Genomic DNA, 15,130 nt, shown 5'->3' with positions numbered 1-15,130 from the left:
CCTGAGTTCTAGTTTGTTTGCACTGTGGTCTGAGAGACAGTTTGTTATAATTTCTTTTCTTTTACATTTGCTGAGGAGTGGGCAATTTTGGAATAGGTGTGGTGTGGTGCTGAAAAAAATGTGTGTTCTGTTGATTTGGTGTGGAGAGTTCTGTAGATGTCTATTAGGTCTGTTCGGTGCAGAGCTGAGTTCAATTCCTGGGTATCCTTGTTTACTTTCTGTCTTGTTGATCTGTCTAATGTTGACAGTGGGGTGTTAAAGTCTGTCATTATTATTGTGTGGGAGTCTAAGTCTCTTTGTAGGTCACTCAGGACTTGCTTTAAGAATCTGGGTGCTCGTGTATTGGGTGCATATATATTTAGGACAGTTAGCTCTTCTTGTTGAATTGATCCCTTTACCATTATGTAATGGCCTTCTTTGTCTCTTTTGATCTTTGTTGGTTTAAAGTCTGTTTTATCAGAGACTAGGATTGCAACCCCTGCCTTTTTTTGTTTTCCATTTGTTTGGTAGATCTTCCTCCATCCCTTTATTTTGAGCCTATGTGTGTCTCTGCATGTGAGATAGGTTTCCTGAATACAGCACACTGATGGGTCTTGACTCTTTATCCAATTTGCCAGTCTGTGTCTTTTAATTGGAGCATTTAGCCCATTTACATTTAAAGTTAATATTGTTATGTGTGAATTTGGTCCTGTCATTATGATGTTAGCTGTTTATTTTGCTTGTTAGTTGATGCAGTTTCTTCCTAGCCTCGATGGTCTTTACATTTTGGCATGTTTTCGCAGTGGCTGGTACTGGTTGTTCCTTTCCATGTTTAGTGCTTCCTTCAGGAGCTCTTTTAGGGCAGGCCTGGTGGTGACAAAATCTCTCAGCATTTGCTTGTCTGTAAAGGATTTTATTTCTCCTTCACTTATGAAGCTTAGTTTGGCTGGATATGAAATTCTGGGTTGAAAATTATTTTCTTTAAGAATGTTGAATATTGGCCCCCACACTCTTCTGGCTTGCAGAGTTTCTGCCGAGAGATCACACTGTTAGTCTGATGGGCTTCCCTTTGTGGGTAACCCGACCCTTCTCTCTGGCTGCCCTTAACATTTTTTCCTTCATTTCAACTGTGATGAATCTGACAATTATGTGTCTTGGAGTTGCTCTTCTTGAGGAGTATCTTTGTGGCGTTCTCAGTATTTCCTGAATGTGAATGTTGGCCTGCCTTGCTAGATTGGGGAAGTTCTCCTGGATAATATCCTGCAGAGTGTTTTCCATCTTGGTTCCATTCTCCCCGTCACTTTCAAGTATACCAATCAGACGTAGATTTGGTGTTTTCACATAGTCCCATATTTCTTGGAGGCTTTGTTTGTTTCTTTTTATTCTTTTTTCTCTAAACTTCCCTTCTCACTTCATTTCATTCATTTCATCTTCCATCACTGATACCCTTTCTTCCAGTTGATTGCATTGGCTCCTGAGGCTTCTGCATTCTTCACGTAGTTCTCGAGCCTTGGCTTGCAGCTCCATCAGCTCCTTTAAGGACTTCTCTGCATTGGTTATTCTAGTTATCCATTCGTCTAATTTTTTTCCAATGTTTTTAACTTATTTGCCATTGGTTTGAATTTCCTCCTGTAGCTCAGAGTAGTTTGATTGTCTGAAGCTTTCTTCCCTCAACTTGTCAAAGTCATTCTCTGTCCAGCTTTGTTCCATTGCTGGTGAGGGGCTGCGTTGCTTTGGAGGAGGAGAGGTGCTCTGCTTTTTAGAGTTTCCAGTTTTTCTGCTCTGTTTTTTCCCAATCTTTGTGGTTTTATCTACTTTTGGTCTTTGATGGTGGTGACGTACAGATGGGTTTTTAGTGTGGCTGTCCCTTCTGTTTATTAGTATTCTTTCTAACAGACAGGACCCTCAGCTGCAGGTCTGTTGGAGTTTGCTAGAGGTCCACTCCAGACCCTGTTTGCCTGGGTATCAGCAGCAGTGGCTGTAGAACAGTGGATATTGGTGACCTGCAAATGCTGCTGGCCTGATTGTTCCTCTGGAAGTTTTATCTCAGAGGAGTACCCGGCCGTGTGAGGTGTCCGTGTGCCCCTACTGGGGGGTGCCTCCCAGTTAGGCTGCTTGGGGGTCAGGGATCCACTTGAGGAGGCAGTCTGCCCGTTCTCAGATCTCCAGCTGCGTGCTGGGAGAACCACTACTCTCTTCAAAGCTGTCAGACAGGGACATTTAAGTCTGCAGAGGTTACTGCTGTCTTTTTGTTTGTCTGTGCCCTGCCCCCAGAGGTGGAGCCTACAGTGGCAGGCAGGCCTCCTTGAGCTGTGGTGGGCTCCACCCAGTTCGAGCTTCCTGGCTGATTTGTTTACCTAATCAAGCCTGGGCAATGGCAGGCACTCCTCCCCCAGCCTGGCTGCCGCCTTGCAGTTTGATCTCAGACTGCTGTGCTAGCAATCAGCGAGACTCTGTGGGAGTAGGACCCTCTGAGCCAGGTGCGGGTTATAATCTCCTGGTGTGCCGTTTTTTAAGCCCGTCGGAAAAGCGCAGTATTAGGGTGGGAGTGGCCCGATTTTCCAGGTGCCGTCTGTCACCCCTTTCTTTGACTAGGAAAGGGAACTCCCTGACCCCTTGCGCTTCCTGAGGGAGGCAATGCTTCGCCCTGCTTCGGCTTGCGCACGGTGCGTTGCACCCACTGTCCTGCACCCACTCTCTGGCACTCCCTAGTGAGATGAACCCAGTACCTCAGATGGAAATGCAGAAATCACCCGTCTTCTGCGTCGCTCACGCTGGGAGCTGTAGACCGGAGTTGTTCCTGTTTGGCCATCTTGGCTCCACCTTTATCAATTTTTAAATATCTCTTCCAAATCCAACTCTTATTTAAAATTTTTTTCTATTGTTTTGTTATTTAATTAATCACTACTCTAATCCTTCTTATTTCCTTTCTTCTGCTATCTTTCGGTTCAATTTGTTCTTCTTCTAGTTGTTTCCAACGTGTAAATTTAGGTTGTTGAGATTTTTCTTCTTTTTTAATGTACTACACACTTAAAGCTATAAACTTGCCTCTTACCATTCCTTTTTCTGCATCCCATAAGTTTTGGGTTTGGTATATTTTCTCATTTTTATTTGTCTCAAGGTATTTTCTAATTTCTTTCTTTCATGATCTCATCTTTGGTCAGTTGGTTGTTTAAGAATGTTTTGTGTAATTTCCACGTGGATGAAAAATTTCCAGTTTTCCTTCTGTAATTGATTTCTGGTTTTATTACATTGTGATCAGAAAAAATACGTCATATAATTTTAGTATTTTAAAATTTGTTGAGCCTTGTTTTATGGTCTGTCATGGAGAATGTTTTGTGTGCCGTTAAGATGAATGTATATTCTGTTGTTGAGTGGAATATCCCGTATTATTCTTTTAGTTCCATTTGTTCTATAGTGTTGTTCTACTCCTCTATTTCATTATTTTGGTTCTAGACCACCACAATAAAGGGAATATTGTATTAACGTGAGTCACACAAGTGTTTTTGTTTTTGACTTCATGTAATTATATTGTTCATTGGTTGTAAGGTTTATTTCTGGTTATTTTCTGTTTTTTGTTGGTATTATAAATGTTTAGTTATATAGAAAATCATCTGAGTTTTGCACAGTTGTCTTATAATCTTGCTCAACTCTAGCTCTAAGTGCTTACACTTTGTTTTTGTTTTTTGGTGGAAGATCATATTGGCTGCTAATAAGAATGGTTTACTCTTTCTGTTAATATTTGTATATTTAATGTCTTTTCTTTTTTCTCTTCTCTTAGTATATTACCTAAAATCCCCAGGACAATTTTAATATAAAACAAGTTTGTTCTTGATTTTTTAATGAACATTTCACCATTAATTATCATTTTTGCTGATTTTTGGCATTCATATTACCAAAGTAAGAAAATTCTTCTGTATTCCTATTTTGTTGTTTTTTTTTGTTTTTAAATCGTAAGGTGTTGGATTGTTTTGGGTGATTTTTCTGACTCTATTGGCATCTTCATATTTTTTTCCTTTAATCTCTTAATGTGGTAAATTATATTAATAGATTTTCTAATGTTAAGCCATCCTTGTATTTCTGGAACCAAATAATCTCAGTAAATTACCCAAATCTTTCTTTAATACTAGTATAGCTTATTTTGGATTTTTGCATCTATATGCCTAAGTGATATTGCCCTGAAATGTTCCTTTTTATGTCCTTCCCTTTCTAACTTGGATAACAGGTCATTTCATAAAATGAGTTGAGAACATCCTTTTTAAATTCTGTGTAACGTTTCTCACAAGATGGGGGTTATTCATTTATTGAAATGTTTATAGACTTTTCCTTTAAACCTTTAGGACCAGATAAGGTGTTTTTGTGAGTCAGCTTTATATAATTGATTAAATGTGTTGATATTTGTAACATTTTAAATTATCCTTTTGAAATTTTCTATTTTTTCTTTTTTTGAATTTTAAAATTTAGAATGTGTAATATAGTCGCATGGCTCAAAACTGAACAATATATAGTGGGAAACAATGAAAAGTTTTACCTTAATTTTATATTAATATCAAGGGCATTTCCTTCAGAGAGGAGTTCTATTTTTTCTTTTTTTGTTTTTTTTTTTTGAGACAGTCTTGCTCTGTCGCCCAGGCTGGAGTGCAGTGGCGCAATCTCGGCTCACTGCAAGCTCCGCCTCCCGGGTTCACACCATTCTCCTGCCTCAGCCTCCCGAGTAGCTGGGACTACAGGCACCTGCCACCACGCCCAGCTAATTTTTTGTATTTTTAGTAGAGACCGGGTTTCACCGTGTTAGCCAGGATGGTCTTGTTCACTGACCTTCCAAAAATGGAAAGCCAGGCTGGAATTCTGTGTGAGGGCTAGCTTTAGGACCACCTGTACTGAGGGGTGCATTTTCGTACTGCGTTTTCTTTCTTTCTTTGCTTAGTATTACAAATGAAGTTCTGTTACTTATTCTTGATTCCATTCTAGTAATTTAGGTTTTTCATGAAAAATTGTTCTAGATTTTTATACTTACTGGAAAACTTGTTCTAGTATTTTCTAATGATTAAAATACATATATTATATCCACCAGAAGCTGACATTTGGATTTCTGTTTTCAGCCTATCTTTCTGGTAGTCTGCTTTATCATGATGAATGGACCTACCATTCACCTCTTTGCTCGCAGGCCATATCCCTACGAGAGATCTTTAATTCCTGTTTTTATCTTTCAACTCCACAGACACTTATCAACAGGTCCTGTCATTTTTTTTTCTTTTTTTTATTATTATTATTATACTTTAAGTTTTAGGGTACATGTGCACAATGTGCAGGTTAGTTACATATGTATACATGTGCCATGCTGGTGTGCTGCACCCATTAACTCGCCATTTAGCATTAGGTATATCTCCTAATGCTATCCCTCCCCCCTCCCCCCACCCTACAACAGTCCCCAGAGTGTGATGTTCCCCTTCCTGTGTCCGTGTGTTCTCATTGTTCAATTCCCATCTATGAGTGAGAACATGTGGTGTTTGGTTTTTTGTCCTTGTAATAGTTTACTGAGAATGATGATTTCCAATTTCATCCATGTCCCTACAAAGGACATGAACTCATCATTTTTTATGGCTTCATAGTATTCCATGGTGTATATGTGCCACATTTTCTTAATCCAGTCTATCAGGTCCTGTCATTTTTACCTTCAGAATATATTTTAAATTTGACTCTTCACCACCTCTGTTATTACTTATCAAGCCACCTTCAGCTTTGGCTGGATTATTTCAATAATTTTTGATTTGGTTCCTCTGTGTCTACTCTTCACGTAAAATAGTTTTTTCACATTAGCTGCCTGGTTGTTCCATTTTTGCTTCATAATATTTGTCTATTTTACTATATTCTGTATATAGTTCTTTTGAATTGGTTCCCATATTTGCATTTCGCTAGGATAGTGTCCACTCCCCCCCCTTCCTTTCTTCCTTCCTTCCTTCCTCTTTCCTTTCTGTCCTTTCTTTCTTTCCTTTCTTTCCCTCTCTCCCTCCCTTCCTTCCTTCCTTTCTTTCCTTTGGTGCGATCTCAGCTCACTGCAACCTCCGCCTCCCGGGTTCAAGCGATTTTCTTGCCTCAGCCTCCGGAGTAGCTGGGACTACAGGTGCGTGCCACCATGCCCAACTAATTTTTGCACTTTTAGTAGAGACGGGGTTTCACCACAATGGCTAGGATAGTCTCCATCTATTGACCTCGTGATCTGCCCGTCTCAGCCTCCTAAACTGCTGGAATTACAGGCGTGAGTCACTGCGCCTGGCCGGATAATGTTTATTTCTGATTGTTCACTTCATTGACTCTGTTTTTGAAGGTTAGATTTTGAAGGGTTTGTCTTGATGGGAATGTTTTACCATCCTCTATTTCTACCCTGGTGTTTGTTTATCCCTTTTAAGCTATTTTGAGGTTCCTGGTACTTTTGGGTACCTCAGTCTGGAGCTAGATCTTCTTTCTAGCCTGAGGCATCTTGTCCCTCCCTGATATTTGGCAGAAATCAGATTGAATCTTGAGATGAGCAGCTTACCCAGATCCTATCTGTGGTGTGTTAAAAAATTTCTTCTGTGTCTCCAGACCATAGACATAATCTGTTTTTGGCTTCTTTTTAAGAGTATGAGAGCCCTTCTGTAGTCCCCAGTTTAATTTTCTGAGTTTGGATTCTTTCCCCTGCTAAGCATAACAATGCATTTAGTCCTAACTGTCAGTAGTTGAACATCTGCCACCTCTGTATATGTTGGGCACAAAGATACAGTAAGCTTTTAAAAAGGCTTGCTTTCCCTCCCTCCCTCCTTCTGCCCTTCTTTTCTCCCCTGTTTTCCTCTCCTTCCTCCATCTAGTTGTCTACCTTTGTTATCTATCATTGTCTTTTTTTTTTTTTTTTAACAGATAATTAGGAATTTCTAGTGCTTTATCTAAAACTCGGTGTTTATGTTTGGAAATAATGAATGTATGATGTTTCTGTTGGCATACTTTATTTAGATATATATTTAGTTCTTTGCAAAAGTAATTAAAATTAATTTTATAATGTATTCTTTAAAACATCTAATTTTAAAATCCTTTCACAATCAAAAAAGATTTAGAGAATGATCAGGAGGAAAAGATCACCTTTCAAGAACTTTAGGTAACTTTCACTAGTCAAGAGAATTGAACACGATCTGAGTCTCAAACTTTGAAAAAATTTTTTGATGTCTTTGAAGCACTGTCCTTCTTGAAATGTATCTGTGTATGTGCACTTCAAACAGAGAAAATGGAAATAAGTAAATGTCTATAATTTGTTGTGATTAATGTTGAAGTAAAAGTTCATTTTTGTTCAGCTAATGTATTACTTTATTATACAATAATTTAATAACTACATTTTTTATACATATCTTCTAGTTTATTTACTTCAAATTCTTAACTTTTACACCAAGAGGCCATGATATTTTTAAGTTTCTGAAAAAAAAATCTGTGACTGGTATAAAAGTTATTGTTTGTGTTAAAATTATTTTAAGTAAGTGAAAAAATTAAAAGTGTCAGTTTTTCTCTGTCATTTTGTAGAATAATTAAATTTAACAGATGTTTTGTTACATGTAGTATTTATTATGTTTGATTATTGATATAAGCACTCTAATTTTAGGCCTTTGAAGACAATTTAATTGAAGCAAGGAAAGAAGTTGAAGTATCACAGAGTAAATATAATGCTCTATCATTACAGTTGAGTAATAAACAGACTGAACTTATCCAGAAGGATATGGATATTACCCTGGTCAGGCAAGTATATTCAATTTTTAATTTAACATCATAGAAATGTCATTAGTTATTCAGAATGATAGCATTTATACTTACTACTAACACCCTAAAATAATAACTATGTTTTCTATGGTTATATATGTTTGTGCATTGAGAATCTGGAGTTATTTACACTAATTTGAAAAATTGCCTGGAAGAATGAGTGGGTCTACAGGATTGGACGAGCATGGTCAAGGGGTACCCTAGTTTCAGTTTTTAACAAGGACATTGCAATGCTTTCATTCATTGTTTTCTTCTAACATTTCTAGCCATGTGTTATATGGTGCTTATATTGTTACAGTGAACAATAATAACTGAGAAACAAATTTTGACTTTAATTTTATTATATTCTATATAGTTTGTTTTAAAGCAATCTTTCTATATCAACATAATTGATTTTATAATACTATTCATAAAGTTGGATTACTTGAAAAAGTAAGCACGATACACTTGTATTTCTAAGTGTTTTTTAAAGATGTTGAAACTATTAATTTACTTTGTAATTACCTTTTCCAGAAAATATTATGAGAGAGAATAAATTAAGACAGAACTTTTCCTTGGTTCACAGATCAATATCTATCTATCTATCTATCTATCTATCTATCTATCTATCTATCCATCCACACACATGAATGGACATGCATGCATATTTGTATGTATGTGTTTATTTATTTTGGTAGCACCAGAGCATGGGATCGAAGGTGTGCTTCTAGAGGTATATCATAGACTTTGATTGTATAATTTATTTTAATTTAAAACTAAGTGATAAATAAATGATAGATACATCACTGCCATTCTGGTACACATTGGGTGGAGTTCTTTGGTAAAACTTGTCTGGGAATTTTCCTTCATGTTAGTGGGCATTGGTAAGGGGGTCATGTTAGTGCTGTTTATGAGGTAGTTTTTATAGTTCCATTAGGCAAAATACAGTTTTGTAAATTTAAATATGCCATTGTGAATTTAGCTTGGATGAGAAACTATTTACCATTACTGAAGCCAATAAAATTAAAATGAATTAGGACATTAACAGATTCCTTGTATCACATTTTAAAAACCTTCTCATCATAAGGGTGAGGAAAAGTATAAACTTTATAGATGAGAGACTGGTTGACATATCAACTCATGTTATAATTATTTTTAAAACAATAATGAAGTCAGAAAAGTAATTCTAAATAGGAATAGAATCTTAGATTTGGATGAAATTTAAAAATTATTATTTATTCTTATCCTCTTCCCAGTAAGATAGCATAGCATTTAGTCTTTCCTTGAAAACTTAGTTTAAAAGTTTGTGATGCTTTTCAAGACTGCTATTTTCGTTTTATATTGTTTAAATTTTTGAACATTGTTTTACATGTACTTAGTTGAAATTTGCCTTTTTATAATTCCCACCCATTTATTGTAGTTTTATTATCTGGAGAATCTCAGAAACCATCTAATCCCTATTCTATAACATAGCTCAGTGGTCTCAGACGGTTATCAATGACAACATTTTTTCACTAATTGATCAGCTACTCCTATTTCTTACATAAACTTTCCATGTACATATTTCACAGATGTTATCATGTTTTGGGTCACCTTTCTGACTGTTTTCCATATTGTCAATCTTCTTCTTAAAATATAACATCTAGAACTGCATAAAATATTTCAACAAAGACCTTTACATTTTAGAGTATGATGGTGCTAGGCTATTAGAACAAACATGGTGTTCATTCTAGGATACAGTGCAGTGTTAAGGACATGGGATATAACAACTATGTTTTGTTCTACATTTTGCGTGAGTTTGTATATTTAAATTTAGTGTATTGCAAGACCTATAAGTTATTATAAATAAAGCAAGAATATCCTCGCATGCATTTTTTCTTATACAATAGTAAAAGAATAATAGCTAGTGGGCCATGGGTAATTCTAAGAGTTTGATTATAAGGACTCATAGAGGCATATGGCCTATGTGAATTAATGCAGGAACAAAAAACCAAATACTTCATGTTCTCACTTATAAGTGGGGGCTAAACATTGAGCAGCCATCGACATAAACGTAGGAGCAGTAGACACTGTGGACTACTAGACGGTGAAGGGAGTGAGGGTGCATGGGTGGAAAAATCTACCTGTTGGGTACTATATTTATCACCTGGGTAACAGGATCCATACCCCACATGTCAGCATCAAGTAATATTGCCAGGTAATAGTACCACACATGTACCCCATGTATCTAAAATAAAAGTTGAAATTTTTAAAAAAAGGACTCACACAGGAGAAGAATAATAGCACAGAGTTGGTAGTTTGGAGCAGTGGACTTTGTCTTGAATCCTCATTATAGGGTAGTAGTTGAGATGTCTACAGTATGTCTCCTAAGTTATCTTGTATGAGGATTACTGTTGGATATACTGTGTGTCTTTTTCTTTCATCATTATTTCACTGGGAGAGGGTGGTTATGATATACCAGTCCCAGTTTATTGAATCTTTATGTTGTAATCAAGACATATAAAGCCATAATTGTGGAAAAAGTGGTCTAGGCACTTTCTTATTTGGATACACTTTTCCTCACTGATAAATGATGGAGCTACTGTTTCTGTATGGATTTCTTTCTTTGAAGTTCATAGTCATTTATATTTTATTGAATATTTGATCCATGTCACCCATTGTGCTAAAGGATATTTTTGCGAACTCTACCTCAAATGATTTTTGCCTAGGTTACAGTATAAATAAGTATATATAGTCATTCCTTGGTATCTGTGGGGGATTGGTTTCAGGCCTCAATATGGATACCAAAATCTACAGATGCTCAAGCCCTTTATAATAAAATGGCAGTATTTGCACATAACTTATGTGCATCCTTCTGTATACTTCAGATCTTTAGATTACTTATATTAATAGTATCAAATACAATGTAAATGCTATATAAATAGTTGTTATACTGTATTTTTTGTTTGTATTGTTTTGTTATATTTTTAAAATTATTGTTTTTGATCTATTGTTGGTTGAATTTGTGGAAGCAGAAAGCACAGATATGGAAGTCCAACTCTATGCATATATAACAATGTACGTGTCTGTAATCTATATAGAGCATATGAATATATTTACCTACCCATTGCATTTAAAAGGATAACCATTAAATTGCCTAACCAAAACTTTTACCTGAATAGGTAATGGTTCTACAATTGAGGTGAGAATTTTTGTTAGAAATTGAGTCAAGACAGTGCAGTCATAATTTTGGTTCAGAAAATCTTCAGACAGAATCCTGAAATTGGATTAATACATCTGGATTGCTGGTTTTCTCAGATGCTTAGCAGAAGCAAGTGAGTTTTCTTTGGAGAATGATAAAATAATCTGGACTTAAATTATATCTAAAGTTTTACAAAATAGGGTCTAGCACATAGTCAGAAATAACAAGTATGTAGTAAGGAAAGAAGAATAAAAAGATATAAGACCTAGAAATGAAAGCAGAAATCCTAGTTATTTGGTAAAACATGATTAATTCACATAGAGATCCCAAAATAATTTATATATAGTTTAAACTAATAAGTTTATCATGCTTGGTGGATACATGGTCAGTATATTAAAACTTAATTGCATCTTTTATACCAGCAAAACATATTAGGAAATAAACTCAAGAATTTACAATATTACTGGAGGTATGAAGAGCACATATAATGAAAAATGTGTATTACCTCTATTCAGAGAATTCTACAAATGTTGAGAAAAATAGAAGGTGTAATATATTCAGGGAAATAACAAAGTTCATGGTTTGGAAGACTCACTATGATAAAGATACCAGTTCTCTCTGAATAGATATTAGATTCAGAAAATACTGACCATCGATTATCAACAACAGGAAACCATTACCACCCTTAGCCAGAAGGGACAAGAATTAGTATCCTGTGACGGAAGCTGCCCAATAAGACCAATAACCTTAGACAGAGGAACACAGGCACTATCAAACTGTGGCTCAGCAGAGAGTGAGCTGGGTAAATAAATAACTGGACCTCTTTCTCCTTTACCCTGGAATCACCTGCTAGTGCCTCCAACTGATGAAATTCAGTCACAGCCAGAGAACAAGGAGCAGTATAACTAGTCTGTAGAGAGGTTGGGCTCTTAGGCTAAGCAGAGTAGAGATGATGAAGATTGGCCCATTGTCAGTTACTACCCTTTTTCAGAACTTTTCTGGCCATTTTTCCCTGTTAGTTTTTGCATATGAACTTTAGAGTAAACTTGCTTATTTTTTCTTTGGTATGTTATTAGCACATAAAATTTACAATAATCTAAGAAGAACTGACATCTTTATGATGTTCAGTCTTCTTGTCCCAGAGTGTGGTGTGTCATTCCATTTGTTTCAGTCTACCTCTGTGTCTTTCCTCAAACAGATTTTGAACATTTCTCATTAAATTTATTCCTAGCTCTTTCATGTTTCTTGTTACTACTTTAAATGTAATTTTTCCTTCCCATGGAAGGAAAATCAGTTTTCAAATGATTTTTCTTTTATTGCATATAGTTTTACTGTACAGCTTTTTTTGGTGGATAAAAATAAGTTGTTTTGTTTTTACTGTGAATTGTGCTATAGTTATTTTGGTATAAATGATAAACGTGAATTATATAAAAATAAATACATGCAGTACAGAAAAGTACAAAGAAGGTAAAAGAAAAAACGTTAGACTAAAAATGCATCCCTAGAGAAATAACAGCCATAAAATTCTGTGAGCGTTGTTCTAGATTTTTCTCAGTCCCTATTTATAAATTGAAGATTGGGTAGACAGATGTTTTTAAATAAAAGGGACTATATTGCACATGTTCTTTTGGTAACTAATAATTTTAGGGTTTTTTCCATATAATGAAACAATAAGGCTCTCTGATGTGAAATTGAGATTATTACATCTTAGATAATTACTTTTTCTCTATAAGGAACACTATCTTTCTAAAACTAAGAACAAACTGATATGAAAAACCTTGGCGATTCATGTTATTATTTTTTAAACTACATTTCATCTCTAGTTGATTTTGGCACTCTGCTCTGTATACTCTGGAAATGAGCACATAAATTCAACCATTTTGACTCCCCCCAATTTGTATCTTAAGAATTACAGCATTTATCTTCTCTTGTATAACCACAGTGAACACAGATGTTTAGGCATAATTCTATATAGTACTTCAGTGTTCATCACTAAACTTTTTACTCTTGATTTGTTCATTCCATCCTGTTTGTTTTGATTCATCTCATGGGCCCATTTTTACCAGGGCCTTCCCTGTTGCTACCATATGCTTTTCTGCCCCTGTTGGCATCCAATTTAGCCATGTGACTTATTTTGGCCAGTGAAATGAGAGTCTTTGCAAATGTTTTAAAGGAGCCATTGTTTGATTTGCCTTTGCTTTTCACCTTTTTCCAGGAGAATAGCCTATTTCCACTACAGTCTGATACTCCAGTTTGGTTCTTAAAATAGAGAAAAGCAAATGTAATGTGAAGAAGCCATAGATCTTTGTTTTTGGAAGGTGTCAGGTTTTTTTTGTTTGTTTTGTTTTGTTTTTTTCTGCAGAATTATGTAGAGCAGCTGCTCGAAACCCTCTGTTTCCTATCAAACCTGGTCTTTAAAGGGATATTCCTAATTTAATCACATGGCCTACTCAACTCCTGAGACAGCATCACTGCTATGGTTTGAATATTTGTCCCATCCAAAGTTCATATTGAAATTTAGTCCTCAGTGTGGCAGAATTGGGACACTGGGCCTTTAAGAGGCCGTTGGGTCATGAGGGCTCTGCCCTCATGAATGAATTAATCCAGTTCTCATGAATGAATTAATCCATTCTCATGAATGAATTAATCCACTCAGGTATTAATGGGTTATTATGGGGGGGAATGTGACTGTTGGCCTTATAAGAGGAAGAGAGACCTGAGCTAGTATGCTCAGCCTCTTCGCCATGTGATGTCTGGCACTGCCTCAGGACTCTGCATAGAGTCCCCACGAGGAAGAAGGTCCTCAGCAGATGGAATCCTTCAACCTTGGACTTCTGTAAGAAATAAGTTCCTTTTTCTTTATAAATTACCCAGTTTTAAGGATTCTGTTATAAGTAGCAAAAATGGGCTAAAACAATCACTAGTAACTGAAAGATTATTAGATTTACATTTCAGCAGTAAAATATATTCTACAGAATTCAACATCCTTCATGAGGTGGGAAGACGTATTGTTGGTTCTCAGTATCTTCTCTTTCAGCTAACCTAGACTTTCCTTAATTCCCTTTGATCTGTATCTAGAGGAACTTTTCAAGTTTGAACCTAACAATTTTATGTTCCATAACTTTGATTTTGCTTATAACTACTCTCATTATGGATTTAAAGCTATGATGGCATTTTTTTTCTTTGTATCAATCCTTTTTTATTATCTTTTTCATTTCATTCATTCAACAACTGTTTTCACATAGCCTAGTAAACAGAGCCTGAGTCAGGGATTACATACTGATTACTTGGGAGACTCACTTCCAGTAAAGAGTGGGCAAAAGAACAAGAATCTGAGGCAGGGAAGGATAAAAAGTAATTCAACGTAATGCATTGTTGTTCTGGCCATTGCTTCATGATAAACCATGAAGACATCAGGTCACTGACTTAGCCACCCAAGAACTGAGAAACTGTGCCCTAGAGCAAGCCATCAGATAGAAGAAGATAATTTATCTCTCTGGTTTCCTTTTGTGTTTTGTCTTCCAGTTTGTTGTTCATACCATCCCCTGTATAGTAGCATTGTTTATCCCAGTCTGGAAATGGTAAACAGAGAAAAAGACTCTAGGCATGCAGCTGGTTATCCTCACGTGATGGAGTCATTTGAACTGTATATATTTGGTAGGCTGATGTAGTAATTAGTAGGCTGAGGCAGAGAAATGGACTCAAAATTCTAGTAGCTAGCTGAGGTTGAATCTCAAAAGATGCATAAGATGTGTCCCATACAACAACACATATTTAATAAGAGACAGGAACTGTCCTAGGTGCTCTGTTTATAGCAGTGAACAAAAAATGTTCCTGCCCTCACAGAGATGTCCTTACATCTTGGCTTTCTATTGGTATTTCACAGCGGCATAATGGCTTATTTTTTGTACTTTTTCTTCACTTTTCTTCTAAGTTCTTATGTTACTCCTACTGAGAGGTATACTCTTCCTCTGAGTATTCACAATTACATTTCATTTTTCTTAATTTTATTACCCCCATTCCTTTTAGATGTCTTGTTTTGTTTTGTTTTTTAATTAATTTTGTTTCAAGTTCCAGGATACACGTGCAGGACGTGCAGGTTTGTTACATAGGTAAATATGTGCCATGGTGGTTTGCAGCACCTATCAATCTATCACCTAGGTATTAAGCCCCACATATATTAGCTATTTATCCTGATGTTCTCCCTCC

At 36.0% G+C, this 15,130-nt stretch overlaps 1 protein-coding gene across 7 annotated transcripts in view; it reads left to right on the top strand.

Annotated features, from left to right (window-relative positions):
* The window catches only part of CNTLN (centlein), a 352,032-nt gene that overhangs the window by 111,323 nt on the left and 225,579 nt on the right, over positions 1–15,130 (top strand). For all 7 annotated transcript variants that reach the window (XM_054519817.2, XM_024252705.3, XM_024252704.3 and 4 more), the window contains one exon: positions 7,607–7,740. In XM_054519817.2, the coding sequence (XP_054375792.2) occupies positions 7,607–7,740 (134 nt within the window). The remainder of the gene's footprint in view (positions 1–7,606; positions 7,741–15,130) is intronic.

This window comes from Pongo abelii, chromosome 13 (genome assembly GCF_028885655.2).
Source record: "Pongo abelii isolate AG06213 chromosome 13, NHGRI_mPonAbe1-v2.0_pri, whole genome shotgun sequence".
Classification (NCBI taxonomy): Eukaryota; Metazoa; Chordata; class Mammalia; order Primates; family Hominidae; genus Pongo; species Pongo abelii.
This window is presented reverse-complemented; position numbering and strand designations above follow the sequence as displayed.